At 35.9% G+C, this 23,117-nt stretch overlaps 1 protein-coding gene across 1 annotated transcript; it reads left to right on the top strand.

Annotated features, from left to right (window-relative positions):
- The first annotated feature begins 103 nt into the window (after positions 1-103).
- LOC103698165 (protein pleiotropic regulatory locus 1-like) lies at positions 104-13,366 on the top strand. The gene is made up of 17 exons (XM_039124554.1): positions 104-301; positions 474-498; positions 961-1,081; positions 2,111-2,192; positions 2,284-2,346; positions 4,264-4,348; positions 5,143-5,235; positions 5,815-5,878; positions 5,989-6,074; positions 6,174-6,275; positions 6,444-6,527; positions 7,999-8,059; positions 8,149-8,215; positions 8,338-8,415; positions 12,270-12,334; positions 12,509-12,586; positions 12,694-13,366. Exons 1-17 carry the CDS (start codon positions 159-161, stop codon positions 12,864-12,866), a joined length of 1,470 nt encoding a protein of 489 aa, XP_038980482.1. The 5' UTR covers positions 104-158; the 3' UTR covers positions 12,867-13,366.
- The last annotated feature ends 9,751 nt before the right edge of the window (positions 13,367-23,117 follow it).

Here is a 23,117-nt window from a genome sequence, read left to right as displayed (position 1 = left end):
TGATGGCGCGCCGAGATATCAGCCCGTGGAGACGGTGCGGGTGTAGGATCAGTTGGGTGGGGTTTGAACCCTAACCGATATTTAGAAAAAAAGCGAAAGAAAAAAAAAAAAAGCAGAAAGCTGTGCTCATAAGGGAGGGGAATTTTAGGTCGAGGTCGATGCCGGGCGCGATGGCGGCACCGGCGGCGATGGAGCCCGTGGAGCCGCAGTCGCTCAAGAAGCTTAGTTTCAAATCCCTAAAGCGTGCCCTCGATCTCTTCTCCCCCGCCCACGGCCACTCCACTCCCCCCGATCCCGAGAGGTTCTCCCATAAACCCTAAATCCCAATCCCTCTTCCCTTCTCTTCCCCTTTCTCGTCTCCTCTCCTGCTCTCTCCCTCTTTTTCTCTCTATCTCTCTCCAATATCTTTGAATCGCTTCTTTCTTCCTGACTTTGGGTTTGTTCTATGTTCGTCTTTGCCCGGGGCGTTGCAGCAAGAAGATTCGAATTAGCTACAAGGTTCGAACTTTCTCTTTATTTTTCTTTATCGATTACTTATCGAGCTTCTTTTATTAATATGGTCTGTAAGAGAAAGGCTTGCTTCAGGGTTCTTTTTTTCTTGTGCAAGATTTTCTTGCTTTTTTTTCGAGGTCTCGAGTTAAGAAGGAATCATCTGGTCAAATTAAAGGGGCTGAGTGCTCACGTTGTTGTGAAACTACTGGAGAGCAATTGAACATGATATATCCTGGGAAAAATGTAATTTAACTGGTAGTTTTTTTTTTAAATTTTTAGTAAAAAAGGGCAGGGAAAATTTTTGAATTTGGCTGTTGGTTTCTTGATTATGGTTCATCGTCCTCTTAAGGATGACTGCAGCAAAGATACTGTGTTTTATGCTGCGAGTGAAATTGTCTGATTGGATATTTGTAGTGTTAATTCTGAGCAGTGAACGAAGTATTGACGTTGCAGCTGCTTGATTTGAAGGTACATGCTGAATATGGATCAGTTATGGACTTGTCTATCGAGCAAGCACAGGACCGTGGTGGCGCTGGTGCTCAGGGTAAAGGTGACCTAGTATCGACCTCCACAGCATTGGCTCTTCCAGGTGTGGTGGTTGTTCCGTTTTTTAGTGCACAAAATATTTGAAATTTTACATGCTTCATGAACCATTCAGTAAATCCTTTTGGTTTCCCTTAAAAGCTTTTATATTCTGTGAAACTAAGAGTCTGAGGCTATAAGATGGTTTCCTCATTGTAGCATGTGTACTTGGTGTATTGTAAATGACCCTTGAAAGACTGAACGTGATGGTACTCATTCATCAAAGCATTGGAAAAGAAGAACTTAAGGATTTGCAATTCTCTGCTTATATTACGTCCCTAAAGAAATTAGAAACAGCAAATTAAAATACTAATTTGTTATTAATAATCTCTTCCAGCTAATGTCAAAAATGTAGGAAATGTTGTTGGCTTCTGAAAACTGCTTTGATATTCAACATGCTGGAGCTTATCAGCAAGTAGTAGATTTCATTTCTTTTCTATTAGTAATATTATTTTTTGTTATTTTTGTATTACTTGTGGTGTTTGATTAGATATAGTATGGAATGCACACAATTAATCTGGTGAGTTTATTGCACTAAGATTTTGTTTTTTTGTTTTTTTTTTCCTTTTTTAGTAGAAGGGTCATTTGAAGATTCAGAGAAGAAATGGTTTTGATTTGTTTGGTTGTGGGGTATATGTTTTATTTCTTTAGATCATTGGCACAAGTAAGTTACACCAATAGAATCTGTATTCTAATATGTATTTCAAGGAAAGGTTTAAGTTTTTCGCTACCATATATTACTATAGAGGCCTCCTTTATTCATTGGATTTAGTGATTATCCTACTTACTGTCCTTTCTAACTTGCTACCTTGCAGGATGTGGACTCTCATGTGCAGCATTGTATGGTCCACTAAAATTTACTGTTAAAACTTGCTGTATGCCATTATATTTAGGACCTGGCACTAGTGTAACATAAGAACATCAAATGGTTAATTTTGTTTCTGATATTTCCAATAGTCTTTGAAAATTCTTGATGCTAGCTTAACATTGTTCTGGGCTTATTCTTTTGTAACGGTCTCGAAATTTATTCCTACAGGCATCCAGGATTCCAGAAATTCTCAGAAAGAGGGCAGCCAAAGTGCTATTGTTACTGCACCAACAATGCAACCAAAGGGCCCGTATGTCTACCATCTTATCTTGTTGTGTTTGTGTACTACAATAAATACTTGCAAATTTTACTCAGATTAGCTAACACTATATATTTTACAGGGAACTGGGTATTCCAAGCAGAAATACAGGGGCTGTAGTATCGATTCCTGGCTCTTCAGAAAGGTGATATACATTTCTTTTTTTCCCTTTGCCTTGCTTGAGTTAATGCAAAAGGATTACATTTGATCATCTTCAAAACAATTCTCAAATGGTTGTTAAGTTTATTTTTTTATTTTTTTTTCTGTTAGAATGATTAGCTGCAGATTAGGAGGGAGACACTTCATGTTCATATAAATTAAAAACTTCACATTTTGCATATGGTAGTTGTCATTTCATCATAATGCAGTATGGGTTGTGCATAAAGTGAGTGGATTCTTCTGACAGATGTGGTTCTTTTCTCCTTTTACCATGTGATTTGAACCTGAGATGTCTCTCTAGTATTGAGTCTTATGAATGATGACTCTTTTATAGTCGTTGATGTACTAGCAATATCTGAACAAAATTTTTCTGCTGGTAGTTCCTGTAGTTAATATTGTTTGAACATTAGAGATAGACCTTGTTAACTTCATTTTAATAAATAATTTGCTTGTGTTAAAAATTCCTTAAGGTTTTATAGAAACTTGAAGCTTCTATTCATCAGGTCCATGAATTTTACTAGTTATCATTATTGTAAGAAAAATTGCAAATTTCAAAGCCTTTTTAAGCAGCGAAAAAGATTGTGTCTTGTGTTATCTGCACTTTGAAGGATTGTCATATAGTCCTCTCTCAACATTTTATTAGTTAATACAGAATATGCTTCATGCACTTGTACCGCCTCTTGTCAGAACTGTTATCCTGAGCTCTTCACTGTAGTTTACTACTTACATGAATATAATATGGTAATTTGTCCAGTGTATTGTAAGTCACCTCTACTCTTATTGTTACTTTCACCAATAGAAAGTTATGCCTATTATTTCATTGTTGGATGCCCAGGTACCTCTATATATTGGATTGTAGCTGTCCTTGATTTTTTTTGACCCAATTTGTGCTCTGAATTGTTCCAGCTCCTCGAGTTGATCTGTTGAGGAAAAAAATGATAAACTTTGTTTACAGGAAATTAGCAATTTGGAAGGTGACCAGTCACACTGGAATATTGGTATTTCTATATTAATTAAATTGAAATAGTCAGTGTAATTGATTGAACCAGCCTTTCTGAAATTTAATAGATAAGTAGTCTTGAAAGTGGCCAAATATTCAATTATATCCCATATCAAGGAGTTGGAATATTTAGTCAGCAAAATTGAACTTGCATAGAATTTAAGGACCTGTCTGGAAGAAGAGGGGAGGAGAGGGAGAGGATGTATGATTGGCAATGATGAGGAGAGAAGATGTCAGGAATTGCAGAAAGAGAAAAAAGACCCACGGGGGTCCTTTTGCTCTCCTGTAGGATTAAGTTTTTGTTTTTTTTTTTTTTTGGGGGGGGGGGGGTTGGGTGTTTGAGTTGATATGGGTCATGCCTAAATGAGCTGCTCAATTCATGAATCCAGGAGGAAATCCTGCTCAATCCTGCTAAGTTACCCAAGCAGGCCCAAAGTTAGGAAATTATCCAAGTTTGAAGTTTGAACAAGAGGCCAAATGAAGTTGACAGAGTGTCTGGATCCAGTTCACCAATTAATGATATATTTTTCTTTTGAGACCTTTATAATTAGCAATGTATTTCAAATTACCTAATGGAGAATGCTATCTGGGTTGTTGTATACAATCTGTATATACAGGCTATCTTCTTATGCACAGTTGTGCCTATTCAACACAAACCAGCGATAACATGCTGTCAGTACTCTTGACCAGTTGAGCTACATATAAGTTTGATATGGCTGAAATTGGTTAATGTTTTACTTTCTTTAAGCAAAAATTGAGATATTTGATTTATGAATGCAAGGAATATGCTCAATTGCACAATTCGTCACTCCTTTTTTTTGATAGAACATAATTCGTCACTCTTACTGCAATGCTTTAAATATTCTAGGAAGAAATTCTTACAATAGTTCTTATTGCTGTCAGGTATCAATCCACATCGGCATTGATGGAAAGGATACCAAGTAGATGGCCTCGTCCTACCTGGCATCCTCCATGGAAGAATTATAGAGTATGCTTGCTTATTTCTTGGCCTTATAATATATTATTATTAGCTGTTAATTTTATTTGTGTGAGAATTAATTCCGATTCTTGAATGAATTGGTGCACTTTTCTAGCAAGCAATTACTATTCTAGGTTCTATAATTTTTAATTACTGGAATTTTAGCACAAAGTAACTATAGTTTATAGTTAAAATCTCAATAAAGGTCTTTGAATTGTGCATGCTGTGCAGCCATTTTGATAATATATTAGTGGAAGTTTGATGTATGAAATTACTTCCCTAACTGGAATATATGTTAAGACGTTTATATCTCTTATGATGCTACTAATATGCTTTTCAGTTCTTTCAGTTTTTACTTCATCTACATATTTGATAAAGGATTTAGGAGATATGTCAGTTATATGACACCCTGCACCACTGTGATATAGAGGAAGCCTAATACACACATTTCTGAACTCATGTGAGCCATATGGATGATTATAAGCAAACTATGAGATGGCATACTATTTTTCTGTCTTCCACTTTACAGGATGGGTTTTTGAGGGCTTTTCGTTTTGAGGGACTTAAAATTGATTAAAAACTAACCATAATGTGTGGGGGAATTGAAACATTAGGAAATTTCAGCAGATTAGGAGAGTTTTAGAGTTTTATGGTTGCAGTGGTGGGTAATAATCTATGGATTAAAGGGCTTTAAGTAACCCAAGTTTTTATAGTTGCAGTGGTAGGTGTTTCTCTGTTCTGTTGCTTTAAGTTTCTTTTCTATCACTTTTTTCAGTATGATTTACTTCATTGAATTTATGCAGGTTATCAGTGGTCATTTGGGATGGGTGAGATCCATTGCATTCGATCCGAGCAATTCATGGTTTTGTACTGGTTCTGCAGACCGGACAATAAAGGTTCACCTTGCATGATATAGGGCTATATTAATGTTGTAGATACTTGTTGTTTTTGTGATTATGATTATTTTTTTCCTTCTGCCATTATGTGTTAGGATGTATCATCATCATATATTTCAATGAGTGGGTCAGTCTTTGACCTTGTGGCATTTCTTGAATGCACAATGAACTTGTACTTCATTTTCTACACTTGGGATCTGAGCTTTCAGATTATTTCTCCTTTTTTTTCGTTGAAGGTTGATAATGCATAGATTGATTGATTCACAAGGGATATCTGTAAGGATATTCCTGCTGACCATGTTTAAAGTTTTCTCTGAACTATGTTGATTCAAATGTTGCTTCTTAGATTCTATGATAGCCAAAACATATTTTTTGTATGTTAAACTTGAAGTTGTTTAATTTTGGGTTGAAAAGGACAAGAAGTGTTTTTCCCCTCATTCTTACCCTTTTGTATTTTGATTATGGCTATGACTATTTATTTAATTTTTAACAAAAAAAAGGGATGTCCTTTTATTTGATTTAAATTTCAACTGGCTGCTTAATTTTTTGCTACTACTTTTTTGTTTCTCCCTTTTCAAGATATGGGATGTTGCATCTGGAAAATTAAAGCTCACACTGACAGGACATATTGAACAAATACGCGGTTAGTTGCATTCAATACATATTGATAGCTTTATTTTGGTTTCTTTTCTTGTGTATTATTTACGTAGAATATTGGAAAATAATGATACGAACATGTGCTTATATTTCTAGGGCTTGCTGTCAGTCAACGTCATACTTATTTGTTCTCTGCTGGTGATGACAAACAAGTTAAATGTTGGGATCTTGAACAGAATAAGGTTGTCTACTGCAGACTCTTATTTATAAACACGTACAAATTTACACCATATGAGGTGTCTACTGACCTGTAATTTACATTTCATTTATCTTTTGAATAGGTGATTAGGTCTTATCATGGACATCTGAGTGGCGTGTATTGTTTGGCGCTTCATCCATCTCTCGATATTTTACTAACAGGTGGCAGAGATTCTGTCTGTCGGGTATGCATTTATATGAATTGGAATGAGATATTGTTGAAGTTTAAACTACATCGTATATTTTGTGTTGATAGTTGTTGAACCAATTTGTGGTACAGTGTCAAGTTGTTTTGATGTAGATCTGAACATATGCTTGACATTGCAGATTTGTCTTCTTTTTCTTTTTCTCAGGTCTGGGACATTCGTACTAAGGCAATGATTTTTGCTTTATCCGGGCATGATAACACTGTGTGTTCAGTTTTTGCTCGACCAACGGTATGCAAACATTTATTTAGTCAGGACATTTGTTCATCGATATTTGCCTAGAATCGTATTGGGCGTTCAAAGTGTATTATTTGTTATCCAGGAATTAATATGTTGAAGTTCAAGTAAATTTTGCATCACAGAGACATGCGATTTGGTTTCATTATGAAGATTGCAATTTCTATGGACTCATCAACATATATTAGCATAATCTCTATAATTGCCCATTGTTTTGTGTAATAAACCAAATGATCAATTTGAAGCAAGTCCATCCACAAGGTTTCGTTTCTTTATGAGGCAGAACTAAATTTCCATCTTAGATCCAGCATCAACATACTTAAACAATCTAATTTTTTTCTTGCTCTTTTTTCCGTGTGAAGCAGTGTGATATAGATCTATATGTGTGGGTTGGAGCATTTTTTTAGGACTCGAGGTTCTTGTTTGACATTTTTTCCTTTATTGAACCTGAATTTTGTGCCTTACATTATGACATAAGTCACATAAAATTGTTGCTAAGAGCTATTTTTTGGCATATTCTCTTTCCAGGCTGTTCAATAATAGACTTCCCCCTTGAGAGTGAAGTCGTGCATAATGAATAATATGCTTTCTCCATATAAGAAAATAAATTACGTATGTTCATTTGTGTCTAAATATTATTAAGACCTTATAGGTTTTGAGGAGGAGGCAAGAAGGGATAGATGCTATTCGATATAAGAGAGTAAATGGAGGCAGTGGATTGTAAATTTGGAACTAAGACTTAGATGAAGATGTCATGCTGGAAGTTGTTTCTGCTATTGCAAATACTTTTTGAAAGAGTGTAACATGTAGGGATTCTGTTTGTAATTAATGTTTGTTAATGCAGCCTTCTTGAATAAAATTATGGCGTTCACACCAATCAATGTCAATATGGGAGATTAGGTAGCAGTCTAAGCTGAGTAGACAATTAAAATACTTCTTGCCACAAATCCTGTCAAATGCAGAACTTTTTTTTGATAGGCCTTCAAAGAAACAGCCAATGGGTAGTTGAAGTTGGGTAACGGATAATGGTAAACAAAATTATTCTCGTTATTGTTTTTTCAGTTCTAGGGAATCATTTTTTTACCAACAACACAACTGAGTGATTAAGTACTGCTTCTAAAATACTGCTAGTAGAAAAACCAGATTTATCAATTGGTTTGAGATTTTCCTGAATCTAAATTCTAATGTGACCAACCTTTCTTTTCAGTCAGTATCCTTTAATTGACTTTTTACTTTTCCGCTCTATGCATTATCATTGATGATGCCTGCATTTAGGATTTAAGAAATTTAGGTTGGTCTCATCATTTACAGTTCTGTTCATATTTTCTCATCTACTGAATCCTGGCTGTCTTTTTTTCCTCCCCTCGTTTTTTTCTTGACATGTCATGGATGTTTGTCAGGTCATAGAAAATGCAGAATTATCTGTGTGGCTGTTAGTTTAATCAATACTTTTTTCCTTTTTCAGGATCCACAAGTAGTAACTGGCTCTCATGACACCACTATTAAGTTTTGGGATCTAGCAGCTGGTAATGATTTTTTTTTTTGTTAAAAAATCAATGTCCATTATTTATCTGTATTAATTTTCATCTTCTGAAGACAAAATCCCTTTTTTCAGGAAAATCAATGTTAACTCTCACCCATCATAAGAAATCTGTGCGTGCTATGGCATTTCATCCAAAAGAGTATGTCCCTCTAACTCATGGCAGTCAGCCTCATTTTTAAAAGCGTCTTTCTTTTTTCTCTTTCTTTAATTCTTAATGTTGCAGTTAGCGGATTATGCCATTTTCTCCATTTTTCTTTGCAGGCAAACTTTTACATCAGCATCAGCAGACAACATAAAAAAATTTGGCCTTCCGAGAGGAGAATTTTTGCACAATATGCTGTGAGTAATCACTGAAAAGTGCATCTTCTATTTGAACAATGAATTGATAATACGTTACTGATAAAATGACAGATAAAAAAAAACATATGTTCAAGCAATGTAGCTTATAGTTTCTCACATGCTTTAGATTATGAGTCAATATTATCGCTTTAAAATCAAGGATATCTAATCATAACATCTAATCATAGTACAAGCTTAAAAATCGATATATCAAATGAAGTAATACATGGCCATATTTTGTATGCCTCCTTTGATTGAATATTTTACTGAATGGATTTTGATATTAAAGTGATGCCATGCTATTAAGGAATTATTATCATATCAATTTGTAAGAATGAAAGTGACAACAAAAATTATAGAATATTGTTGGCTTAAAAATAAGTTTATAAGAATGGGTCATGGAACAATTTTTAGCAAATTGACTGCAGTTTCCTTGTGGTAATATTGTTATATTTTTTGGGAGATCTTTTTATGCAAAGTTTGAAGGAAAGTAGTAATTTGCATATGATTTTACATATGAATTTACTTGGAAGTTCCATCTGAGTTATTAATTTGATGAGATCTGAAGCAGAAAAAGGAATTATGAAAGGGCGTGTTGAGAGTACTAAGGATACGGGAGCTGTGGCAAGAAATATCAGTTTCACTTCAGAGAGCCTAAAGGAAGTGTTGGCCTTAGGTTCACATTCCCATTCTCTTTATATATAATTATTGTTAATACTTAGGAGTAGATACATTATTGTATGTTATTTGAGGATGATATATTAATGACTGATAATATGGGTAACAACATTAAACATTATATCAATGCTATATAGAAAAGATTCATATTATAATTTATGGAGTTATCTCTCTAGAAAAAAAATTATAATTCATAGAATGGACATGAAATGTAATTTGTTAGGTGTATATATAAATACATTCTGATTAAAACAGAAGCCTGCAAAATAACCATTTTGAGTAATTTTGCTGTTTGGAATTAAAAATATGAGAAGAAATGTAGAAGTTTCATTTTTAGCTAGTGAAGTGCTGGAAAACCTTTTTAGAAAATGATGTTCTTCAGCAAAACTTTGACAGGTCCCACTGAAGATAGGTTTGAATATTTATAGTGGTGTCATGTCAGTGGAAGGTTAAATGAACATAGGCTTGGAGTTTTGTGGAGTTGAAATTGTGAATCGACAATCTGCAGCCCTCACAAGGGACATACGGTGTTAATATCTTCTACTTTTGCACTTCCCTTTTGCGCTAGCATCTGCATAAGAAGACTTGAACATCATGACATGCACACATATAGTTTGAGCTTCCAAAGTTAGCATTGACCTTTCTTGTAATGCATACAATGTACACTACTGTTTGGAAGGAATACTTTGTGATATCCATGGGTAAAATCTCCATGGAGATTCATATGTTAATCAAATTTCTAAATGTCTCATATATATACATATTTATATATACACACACAGATATATAATACAGAAGTCAAACCACCTTAAGATCCTTTACCTTTCTATAATTTAATTTCTCTTTCTACAAATGTACTAAAATCCTGGCCAAGAAGGTCCTTGATAGGACGATACCCGTAAATAATTATCAGGAACCTTTAGCTCAAGTTTTCCATAAAATCTTGTTATCTAATTTGCCAAATTCCCCTACTATTGATCTTAAAAAAAATGAAGACAGGATTTTCTTTTGCCAGTTGGGGTGAAGAATTGGTATATCTACCAAACCGTTAGTAGAAGGGTAAAAGGCCTAGTGCCTTTCTCTTCTCTAGGCTGATTTGCTGACCTCAGTTTCATCCTGTCTAGAATAAAATTGTCTTGGCTTCTCAGAAATTTTTGCAATGTAATCCATATTAATGAGGAGCTTTCTTTGAACTATAATGGTTGCCAAGTAATCTAAGGAATTGTTTGGTTAGTCAGTAAGCTGGAATGAATCCGAAAAAACTGCTACTCAGCTTTATGCTGCAAAACAACCTTTCAGGTATTTATTCTTCTTAAACCTGGATGACACTATTAGACCAAAAATGGTCAAATAATTTTACCCAAACTTATTCAGCTTTCTTCCTGCATTTTTGCTCTCATTATTGCTCCTATTCAAGTAACTTGGGTAAAACTACACTGGAACCTAACATGGCCAAAATCTTCTATATAACGAAATCCATTTATAAGGTTTATTTGTTGCATTAGACATTATGCTATCTGTTACATGGATGTTATGTGCCTGCATAGATTAAACCTCATCTACAATTAGACACTTAAAACAATCTAATATTTAAACATTCCTTTCATGTATCTATTTCTTATTCTCATTTTCATATCTATAAGCTGTAGTGAACTGTTTTGGCTCTCTGTTCTATATTTATTCTCACATGTTTTGGTCTCTCCTTAAGTTTTTAAAGAGTATATAGGAGCTATTTTTTGTGTATTTTCAAAACAGAATCATTAAGAATACCATAAATACATGAGAATTAAAGTTGTAATTGCGGAAGCTAGTATGGTGTGCTCGAACATGATGAAATAGAACTAATGAAACATAATAATATATAATCTACAGAATCAGAATGACCTCGAAATATTGAATTGAATGTGCAAACCTAACGCAGGCTCAAGGAATGCAAACTAACTCAAACAAAAACCAGTAAACAACCAATGAAACTAGTGATGAATTCTCATCGTGTGCTACCTTGGAGCAAAACAGTTGTCATTGAACAAAGACCAAGTTTTCAGAATATCGTGACAAGATGGAAGCAGAAAATGTTGTTTGATGAGCTTCTTAGTAATGTGTGAAAAGATGAAGTCAACCTTGACTTTTTCCCCCCTTTCTCCTCAGGGAATTGTCTCTCTGGATACCTTAATGAAGCCCCTCCTAAAAGTTTAGATTAAGTGTAACCTGCTAAGATATACTTAAACAGCAATTATAGTGCTTAAAATTTTCTTAGGCTTCAAAAAGACGGTAAATGTGTATATGATAAACATAGGGAAGATTTGGACACGGATAAAAAGTTGCATGAAAAGGCGATATATAATATGAAAAAGGATGCATGTATGAAGCTTAGAGGCATAATTAGTAAACAAAAATAGACTTGTGATTCTACCAACTTAGACATTTTGGCATGAGCCAACCAGTTAGCTGTTGTAAAAAGCTAGTAATCAGAAATTCAGGTTTACAACTTGGAAACCTGAGAATAGTTACAAGCCAAGAGATAATCGTGAATGAATAGAAGACCTTGAAAGGACATATCTTGGAATCTACTAGTTGTTTGTTTAATAGTTGTAGGAACCCCGTTGAAATTGTATTGCGGTCCAAGCTGCAAGCTTCAAGTGGAAAGAAGTGAGGTACTGATATATATAGGGTGGTAAAGACTGTATCAAAATATTCCAACTTTGGAATCTATTAGCAAATGAATATTCAACCAAATCCATCATGGAGTGGAGGAGATTTCTTGCCTTTTCCATTACAGTGCATTATTGAAGCTGACCTAAGCTGTTTCTTCATTAGGTGCACTTTTTATTGTCTTAGAGGGAAACATAGTTGAGAAGGCTTTGGTGAGTGCTCGACAGGCATTCATTTTGTAAGATCTGGTGAAAAGGGGGAAAATGTGTCCTAGCAAATTAACAACTGCTTTTGCTTTAAGAACTATTATCTTCTGACATAAGATACTGAAGAATTGTCCATGTAATGTTTTGAGTCTTTTCTGCTTAAAAGATAAGTCTTTTGCTACGATAGAACTGAAAATGGTGAGAATCTTTCAATGCACAGTATATTATGACAAGATATATTGTCTTATGGTGTGTGTAAGATGCATATGATGATGTTATTCATCCTTAAACTCTAAATTCCACTATTTTCTTGTGCAGGTCCCAGCAGAAAACAATAATAAATTCGATGGCAGTTAATGAAGATGGTGTCTTAGCAACTGCAGGTATGCTGTATACATAATGAATTAATAGTTGATGGACCAAAAATGCACTAAATTATGTTAGGTTACATGTTAAATTCAAGTTGGCTGTAGCATATCATATTTTCTAGCTTACCTAGCTAACAGTGAAATAAATAGCCATTATCTGGTGTAACTGTTTTGCAACTTTTCCTGAAGGTGACAATGGGAGCCTTTGGTTCTGGGATTGGAAAAGTGGCCATAACTTCCAGCAAGCCCAGACTATTGTCCAGCCTGGTGAGTTTTTTTCATTGATGGGAACTGTGTGCCTTTCCTCATTATTTGGTAATACTTAAAAATAGATCAATGATGGTTGCTTTTGTGTTCTTAAATTGGAATTTTAGGTTCACTGGACAGTGAAGCATGTATATATGCTCTTTCATATGATATAAGCGGCTCGAGGCTTGTTACTTGTGAGGCAGACAAAACTATTAAGATGTGGAAAGAAGATCCAACTGCCACACCAGAAACTCATCCACTAAACTTCAAGCCTCCAAAAGAATTTCGGAGGTACTGATGGCACCCTATGCCAGTAGTTCAGGTTGGCAGCATTGGCGATGCCATTTATTTGCCTGCAACTTAAGCGCGTGATGGAATGGTTCCACATTTAAGTAGAAAATGCAGAACTACTTGCTCAGAAGGTTATACATTGCATTGTGGAATTATCAGCTTTATGAAGCTGTATGTGTTAATTTAACTATGCTGGTACTTGATGAATATCAAGGATGGACTACATTTATCATGATTTTATCAGTAGAGTTGTCAGAAATCTAAAATTGCAGCTTGTGCCAGCAAAAAAGGGTTCACTTGAAAGTCACGAAGATTTAAACAGCCCTTGTCACATGGTGTGCATAATTTTGCATGAATATACTCTTGATGATGTGCTTAGCAGCCACACGACACTAGAGAGATGGCGATGCAGCTGCCCAGTCTGTAGATGCTCTGTTTTAAGTTTTTTATTTTGTTAAGCTGGGACGGGGGCTAGAGATCAACAATGAAAATGACCAATCTTTTCTACGATTGATATCTACAGCTGATAAGGTTTCCTTGTGTATGGAAAATAAGTGTGGATGTGATTTGAGAGTCCTTTTTGTGGAATAAATGATTGCTAGGTTGAGTAGCATTTTTTTTTTTTTTATTTATGAAGAGAGTGCCAATGCTTATCATTCATATATTAAAAAACTTCCCGAAATAAGTTATATGCACAGCTCAAATTGTCTAGCATACAGAATGGCTGCTGAGCTCTCAATTTTTTTCTTAGTCTTTGTTTCGGTTCCTTTTAATGTACTGGATAAAACCTGATGTCTGGTTTGAGATGAGGATATCTAGTTCTAGCTTTGTTTTCTTCATAATTTCAGTAGTGTAGAATCGCGAGACATAAACAAATGCATTTTATCATCGATGACTTTTGAAGCGTCTCAGATGTTTCAAATCTTGACAACAAATCAATCATTCTGCTTGCATGTTTAACCTGTTTTGTCCCGGCTGATCGTTGCCAGTAGGATTAGCACGGTCCAACTAATTTTCTCTTATTTATATCGCTAATAATGTGCACGGAGTTCAGGTTGAAAGAAATCAGGCATTGGGTTTCGATCGGATTTGGGCATGTGTGAGCTGCAGCATGTTCGACCTGGTCTGAACCTGGCCTATTGCCTGAATTGTATAATATGGAAAAATTTGGATTCATATCCAAATTCTTGTAAACTCTTGGATCAGCAATAAGCTCGATGAGTCATCTCTTCTTAATTAGCTCCGTGACTCGAAGGCATATCCAACGTATGGATCTATTGATTTTAAGTGAAAAGCAAATTCAAAAAAGAACCACCAAGAATGCACTTAGTAATAGCCGGTATTTTTTAGGGCTAATGGGTCGGCTCTCTTTACTTTCTCTCTCTAGAGATCTATGGAACCTAGCATCAGATCCTTTCTCCTCTCTACTTTCTCTCTCCTCTCTTTATTTTCTCTCTCTAGATATCTATAGAACCCAACATCGGGTCGTTCTGTTGACCTGATCTACGAACCCAAGTTGACTCCCTGTAAAAGGCCTTGATCTACCCTGATGCCCGAGTCGCCTACTGGACCGATCCCCCGACCTTATCAAGTGTCTATCAAATCCACTGATGATGAATTCTGTAAAACGACCTTGGCTCTGATCGAGTCCTGGTCGCCTCTTGTTGTATGCTAATTACTATTATCCGCTGATAGGGTCATGTGGAACTGAATATCGATCTACTCTACTTTCATAGACCATACATAGCTTTCTAAGAGCCTTTTTCTCATAGTTCTTAAAACAATTGATTCTTAAATCATATTTTTTTGAATTATACATGAATAAAACAAAAATAGCTTTATAGAGTTTGTAACCCATAAATAAGTATTTAACAGTAGAATAATTATGAAATTATTATTTTTATAACAAAAATACAAATTTCATAAATATGGAGTTCGTAGTTCATAAATAGTGCTTAACGGTAAAACAATTATTTTGCAATAAATCATGAGTTTCATAATATCATATGCTTGATCTTTAATTTTAAGAAAATATGAAATCATCAACATTTAATACTAGTTTTATATTTTCATAACACCAAAAAATAAGAAAAAATTGAAAAAATAAGAAGTGTTAGATTTACTTACCTTTTTTATATTAGATCGTCAAACTTGACTTGACAATCCAGTTAACCCTATTTAAAATATTGAAAGCAAAATTAATTTTTGTTTGACGATTGTAATTGAATTAAAATAATAAAAAACAAGGTCAATTAGTTAGATTATAGCATTTGACGATTTTTGTGGGTCAGGCCTGGACGATTCGATCAATAAATTATAGAGCATAGACTCGATCAGAGCCAAGGTCGTTTAATATAATTCATCATCAATGGGTTCCATAAACACTTGATAAGGCCGGGGGATCGGTCCACTAGGCGATCTGGACACTAGGGCAGATTAGGGCCCTTTACAAGTGGTCAACTTGGGTTCATAGATCAAGTCGACAAAATCCGATGCTGGGTTCCATATATCTTCTAGAGAGAGAAGTAGAGAAGAGAGAGAAAGTAGAAAGAAGAGAGAAAACAAGAGCGAGAAAGAGAGAGATGACTCTCTCTCCTCCTCTTCTTCTTTTCTTTATTACTCTTCTTTTTTTTTTCCTTTCTTCTTTCTTGGCAAAATAGAAGAGAAAGGGGGCACCTGGTGGTTGTGTCGTGGTGGTTCAGCATGGTCGCGGTGGCGGGCAACAGAGGGCAAATTCCGGCGATTTTGGAAGATCGGTCAAATTCGGTGGAAGAAGATCGAAACAGGGGTGCCTTATTTTGGAAGAAGTTCCGGCGATTGCCGGCTCAAACTAAAGGGAATGAAGGCCTAAAACATTAAAGGAGGAAGAGAAGAAGATGAACTACTCTTATCTCAGTTCGGCGAGGCGTTCTAGCGACTCTTTCTTATGAAAATCGGAGGAAGAACCTCAGAAAAAATGCTTAGAATCGACGACGATCTTTGGTGATTTCGATGGTCAAACTCAAACTCAAAGGAAAAGGCCTTAAATAGATGATTCCTAAAGTTTGCGACTGGTCTTTAGATCGCTCTAGGACTCTCAGAGTCTAGGGACAATGGAGGAGGAATAAGACTCCAGTTGGGAGTCTTCTCCTTCTCCCAATTGTGAGCAACAAGGGCTCGCTTGATCTTAATGGGCCTTAGCCTCTTGGGCCGGCCCATTAGCCCTAAAAAAATCGGCTATTATATTTTTCCTCTTAAGATAATTTCATTCTCGAAATATGTATTCAGTCTCACATCAGTTATTTACGGAGTAAATTTTGGATACTTATACATGATCAAAGAATCTAAATAATAACTTCTGACTAGTCATTTTGGGTGAGACTCTGGATTGTTATAAATGGTTTTAAAGTGGACATGGTTTAAAATCTATGTGGACCAGAGGATACTGCAACATGGATTTGTTGGAGCTGGTCACAGGTCGATTGTGGTGCTTGTGCTTAGATTTGAATGGAGGAAAAAGTATGTAAGGACCTGTGCGAGCATGTATTTAGTCCCACATCGATTATTCGCTGCATAGATTTGCATACTTATACCGAATCAAAAAATTTAAATAATATTTTTTAGCTAGTTATTTTGGATAAAATTGGAAGTTGTTACACTTATCAACTTTGCCATATGCTGGGATTGTCAAAGATTCTTCCCCGCCTTTCTGGGAGGGGCTTTCCTTGCTGTTTGTATTGTAAATCTGTTAAAACTCTTTTCACTGGGATGTCTCTTCCATCAACTTCACCGACAGACGTGGCCTTAAGTGAACTGCATAAATTCGTGTGGGCAAACCAGCCAACTAGTCAAATGCCAACATGACGACAAAAGGTTGGCAACTTTAAAGAACAAACTCCCTGGCATCTTTAAAAGACGTGGTTGGGCATGATGGCGGTGGCTGATCAACTGAATACGGTGGAAGAAATCCAAACTGGGATGCCCTAGAAGAAGTTCCGGCGATTGCTAGCTTAAACTAAAGAAAATGAAGGCCCAAAACATCAAAGGAGAAGGAGAAAAAGATGGACGACTCTTACCTCAGTCCGCCGAGGTGTTTCGGCGACTCTTCTCAGTGGAAATCGGAGAAAGATCTCAGGAAGAATGCTTAAAATCGAAGATGATCTTTAGCGATTTCGATGGTGAAATTCAAAGAAGAAAGAAAAGGCCTTAAATAGATGATTCCTAGGGTTTGTGGCTGGTTTTTAGATCGCTCTAGAACTCTCAGAGTCCGGCGATAATGGAGGAGGAAGAAGACTCCAGTCGGGAGTCTTCTCCTTCTCCCAATCGCGAGCAATAAGGGCTCGCTTGATCCTCTCGGGCCGGCCCATTAGTCGAAAAAAATTTAGCTATTACATTTCCCCCCTCCCCTTAAGATATTTTCGTTCTTGAAATATGTGTTTAGTCCCACATTAGTTATTCAATGGGTAGATTTTGGGTACTTATACAAGATCAAGGAATCCAAACAATACCTTCTGACTAGCAATTTTGGATGAGATCCTGAATTATTACAAATGGTATTAGAGCGGACCTGGTCTAAAATCTATATGGACTAGAGGACACTATAGCACAGATTCATTGGGGCTGACCATAGGCCGATCGTGGTGCTTGTGATTAGATTTGAATGGATTTGAACCCTTAGCCTGATAAGAACGTCAGGGCTTAAATGAGAGAAGTATGTGAGGATCCGTGCGAGCGTGTATGTAGTCCCACATCGGTTATTCATTGCATAGATCTTGAATATTTATACATAATCAAAAAACTTAAATATTTTTTTTCGACAAGCTATTTTGTGCAAAATTCTAGTGCAAAATTCTAGGTTGTTATACTTATCAAACTCTACCATATGCCCGGATTGTCAAAGATTCTTCCCCGTCTTCTCGGGAGGGCCTTTCTTTGTAGTTTGTACTGTAAATCTGTTAAACTCTTTTCACTTGGAAGTCTCTTCCATCAACTACATCGACAGACGTGGCCTTAAGTGACCTGCATAAATTTGTGTGGACAAACTAGGTAACTAGTCAAATGCCAACATGACGACAAAAGGTTGGCAGCTTTAAACGAACTAACTCCTTCGCATCTTTGAAAACACTCCTTGGTTCATCAACCTACCATGCGCATTTGCTAAATGTTAAAAATAGTACTGTTGCTGGGTTCTCAAACACAGCTCAAAGACACCTTTCAAAGTGGCTGTCATGCTTGACATTGTGAGAGAACTAAGCAAACTTTTTTTTTGCCTATAAATACGATAGGTAGGTTGGAGTGCCTGACCAGTGACCACGAGCCACATTTTCTTCCCCTAAGCCTAATCTTGGAAGCTTCTCAAGTCCAATACAATTGCATGGAAAAGGTCACCTTAACTAACGTTAATATTTTAATGCCCTGCCGCCTTGCACTTTCCTTTTCTTTAGCATAAGAAATTCTTTTTTATATAAAATATATAATCACCTAAGACATAAGAAAATGATTTGAACATGTGCCACATGGATGGTGAAACATGGACATCGCTTTGAATTCATATAATTGACTCAAGACGTAAGCCTAGGTGTCTGGGTAGGTCACAAATTAGATTCAACCTGCCAACTGGAATGGCCTCCCAAACTTTTCTAAGCTAGGCCAAACATGGACAATAATTACTATACTACAAGGAAAAAGGGAAGAAAAGACGTCCCGCCGGTCAATCAAAAACCTTTATTTTCATGCTCAGGATTAAATTTCAATTTGCTATCGCCACCAATGCAATTATTGTCCACGAGGATGAGACCTAATCTAAGCCTAATCCATATTTTGAGCCGGAGCTAATTTCAGCTAAATTTAATAAATAGTTAGTGTTCGAATCTATCTTAGATCTTAATTCGAGCATTCGTATGAAATGCGGTCAGGCCAGGCTAGACCTGTTTTTACATCCCTAAGAAAACTTTGGAGAAGGGTTTAACCTAATCTAACACAAATTTGTTAAGTAAACCCATTAAATAGAATCCATATTGCAGTCTAGATTTTGATTTGGACCCGTACTACCTGAGCCACCTTCATTAGCACATTAATCACATTCAAAGAAGGAATTCTTTCTGCAAGGTGGAGGAAAGGGAAAGATGGGACCTCCCAACCAATGTCCTAATTGATTTAGAAATGTGAAAATTTTAATAATTATTGCGTGGAACAGTTGGCTGCAATGAGTAAAACTCCCAAGTCCCAACCTCATCATGATGCAGACATTATAGTGGAAAATATACTTGGGGCTGCTGCCTCCCCCAAGTACATACCATAACAACCCCAAATACCCCCATCTCTTTCTTGCCTTCTATTACAATTCTTAAAGCCAAAACAAAAGAGATGCATGAAAACAATCAAATAAAACGGCCTTAAAGCTTGGACTGGACTCTAAACAAGAGTCCTCTTTTAATATCAAGTGGCCTCAGGTGATATGAGAGAGTGGAAGCCAAGCCCTCACTGCAATTATATGGAATAAAGTGAACAAGTTTGTGGTAGTATCTTCCACAAGCATCATCATATAGTTTGCGAAGAATCATGTCCATCACGATTTATATATCATTATAATATGTACAAGCACCTAACATGTGAGTAAAAATATGGCGATTAGCCGACGTGCCGACCCACCGGACAAAAGTATATATCTTAAATGGGCTCTGGATCATATGGTTTTATTTTGAAACTTATTACACATAAAGTAATTGTCCTCGGTACAATCCTTTATTATATTTATGAAGTATCTCTTGTTTTAATTTTTGCAAAGCCAGATGGCAATGTTAGTTTACCGAACCGACATCGAACCAGACCATATGTTGGTGTACTCTTGTTAAAATTATCGAGAAAATGCTTCAAAATTTCGTCGTATTAGCATGATGATGAAGGGAAAGTTAATGCTAATGGAGGGGGTGCAAAGTTAACGAGAAGAGGAAGGAAATATATATACTTGATTTAAAGGCCAAAATGCTAAATTTATCTTGTATTTGAGTGCCTAAGTTCACTCAATTCTGACAACCATCCATAACTTTTGAAGTCGTCATATTTTTTGACCATGCAATGCAGAAGATTGAAAATTAAACGATTGGAGTTAAATGTATTCATCCCTTCTGAGTTCAATTCCGAAACTATAATTTAAGACCAAGGATCTGCATTCTTTAAGACCAAGTCCACCCGAAATATAGACATTCTAAGAAGGTGACCTGTGAGCCTTCTCTTTTGACATGCAGAGATCTAAAAGCGACGACTAGAAATGCCAGTTCAGAGACAGAAGATTTCATTCATCAAGAGTACTAGAACTAACTGCTCCCAGAGCTGTCCGAGAATGTGCCGTCTCTGCTGACTGAATAGTTTATTATGACTCTTTACTTGCACTACATTCCAATCCACTGGCCTTATACAAACACATTGGCTGTGTTCTCACTGAAGACTTCAAATTTGTTTGTTAGTTTGGAATACTAAATACCAACTCCTTACATATGTTGCAGATGAACATGAATACTCTAAAAGAAGAAGAAGAAGAAGAAGAAAGGATGATGATAACCCACCTATGATTTCTTTAGTTTTAGAATAAATGCTTGTTGGGGAAAGAGGTAGGAAGGTGGCAGACCTTGTGTGCTTCTTTAATTGATTCCAACTTAGTATCTTATGGCCTAAACTAGGAGGTAAAAAATTGGTTGCAACTTTCGTGTATTGGTTTCTATTGCACAGGGGAAGAAAAACAACATATTCAAGGAATGTTTACTTGGAGGATGTTTTTTAAGTTTAAATTATCAGAAGCATTGCCATGTTACAGCTAGTCACTAGTGAAATATAGTATCAATAATTGGTAGGTGTCTCTTCCATAATGTTTCATTTGCTCAAACTAGAGGATGGGGAAATTTGGCTGCAACATAAGTCAGCTAGTTCGACTTTGTTTGCTGCGATTTTTTTTGTTAGTTTGATAGAAGAGTCTTCTGAGTCCTAACTTCTGAGGAAGGAGATCCAACCTTGTGAAAACAATTTGATTTCTTAATCAAACAAGACAACAGCAGCAACAACAAGAACAACCGATAATAATGGGTGGATAAAGATCAAAACTCATTGCCCCTTGATTGATTAACTTGTAATTGCAAGCTCAGGATGAATTTCACAGTCCATTTGATCCATGTAGTTATTGATTTAGATAGCATAATGTCAACTTATATTTATTAATCTTATAAATAATTATTAGTTGACATTAAATTAGATGTTATGGTCCATCTAGTATCTTCTCATTTGATTGTTTAGTAATTCATCTCTGGGTGATAATTGAAGTCCAAAATGCCTGATTAGGAACCAGTACTAATTACCACCTCGTTCTGGCCAAGGAAAATGCATGGCACAATGACAATAAAATAGTTTATACTATGCAAAAGATAAAGTGAAAAAAAAAACAGAGATTCCATAGATTTTATCAAGGTTGATGTCAAAATCTAAATCAAATTGACATGAAAAGGTATTATTTAAGACTACAAAAAACTTAAGATTAAGAAAATATATAGATCATAAGTAAGTCACTTTGCTACCTTGTAATTATTTTACATAAAATTGGGGCATCATCCACATGTAACATTGGGCTCTCCAGTGAAGTCCATTCCGGGCAAAGGAAGCGTAGGGCTCTACACTTCCAATTTCCACAAAGCTGGAATGTTTCCTATGACCACATTGCCTTTGAATCTTCTCCACACATTTTGGGATAGCCCTAATATATCATTTCTAACATTTTATTTTAACCAAATGTCCACCTCAACATCTACATCATTGCAGTCACATACCAAAATTTTTGTATTGATTGAAGTATTTAACTTAAACAATATCAAAAAAATTATTATTATCATGTTGGTATATCATAGATAACTATCAATTCCTTGATAGTTCCTGTCAATTCCATTTAATCTAAAGTTAAGAAACATATCTTTGTCTCGATCCTTATTCCTTTCTGTACCATAGATTCCACATATTAAAAGTCATCAAAATAAGTTTTACTTCCAATGATTGATGCCTAACTTCCATTTCATTCTTAGAAAAATTGCACCTATCACACCTGGTTGCCTTCAAACATTCTTGCTCAAGAATACAACAAACTATTCTACAAACTGCAAATCTCAGCAGCTTTTGAACCTTTTTATGCAATTAAATGCATCCATAAAATACCTCCATAATGACTACACTATATGGGATGTGACACAAGTAACATAAGAATAGACATTAACCATACATTAGGCACCACATGTGTCATCAGTCATCAGTCATCACCATGGCATGCAAAAGCAAAGTATACATGCAGCATTTACCACTAGATCTTAACATATCTTTTTGCCACCTTTTTACCAGCTAGTTATCAGTTTCAAGATTTTTTTATGATCAACTAAACATGTTAAAATTATTTTTTCAGACATCATATTTTTAGAAATTATTATTATAGAAAAAATATTTTAATAAGATTTTTTTTTTTTTTTTTTTTTTTTTTTACCAAATGAGTCCTCTAAGACAAGTCCATCACCGATGAAGCTAAAAGTCCAAGTGGAGAAAACGTGCACCAATACATAGCTTTTTCTCCCCGAGTTGCCTAACTAGACTCAGCCCAAAAATGTCATGCCATTCTCATGGCCAACTCTTCCCCTTGATTAGCGTTTAGCGTCCCAGAAAACGCGCACCCAAGACTTTCCCAACCAAAACCAGACCTTGCCCAACCGACTCCCCCTATACTTAGTCTAAACTAAATGACTGTTCAAATAAATCATTAAAACAAAGATAGCACTCTAAAATTTATAATTCTAATCAGTGGAACACGATCACAGCCATGCAACTGTCGCACACCTAGTCATGCACTCGCCAACCCACAAGGTCCCACTGGATCACAGCCGTTGGATCTAAAATCATACAGGTTATACACCCCAAGTCAAACAAAATTCCATACCAACCACCCGGACTCTACCAATTAAAGAAGAATCTAGCGATTAAAATATAACGTATAATTTAGCTATCACCTTCCGGACTTATAATATTAGTAGTATATGATTATAAAATTAGTGCCAAAAGATATTAATCTCCATAACTAACATTTATATTAATTAATTTAGGGGATGAAGGATGATCGAACGTGGAAGCCGACGCGTCCATGGTCCCCGTCATCGTCTTATTCTCGCGGCGCCAACGGCGGAATTCCGGACTCCGACTCACTCTTTAAATGTCATTAAAAGCACAATTAAAGTCCGTATAAGTAAAAGCCCACGAAGCC

The sequence above is a fragment of the Phoenix dactylifera genome, chromosome 3, assembly GCF_009389715.1.
Source record: "Phoenix dactylifera cultivar Barhee BC4 chromosome 3, palm_55x_up_171113_PBpolish2nd_filt_p, whole genome shotgun sequence".
Classification (NCBI taxonomy): domain Eukaryota; kingdom Viridiplantae; phylum Streptophyta; class Magnoliopsida; order Arecales; family Arecaceae; genus Phoenix; species Phoenix dactylifera.
Note: the sequence above shows the minus strand (reverse complement) of the source record. Positions and strands in the feature narration are given on the sequence as shown.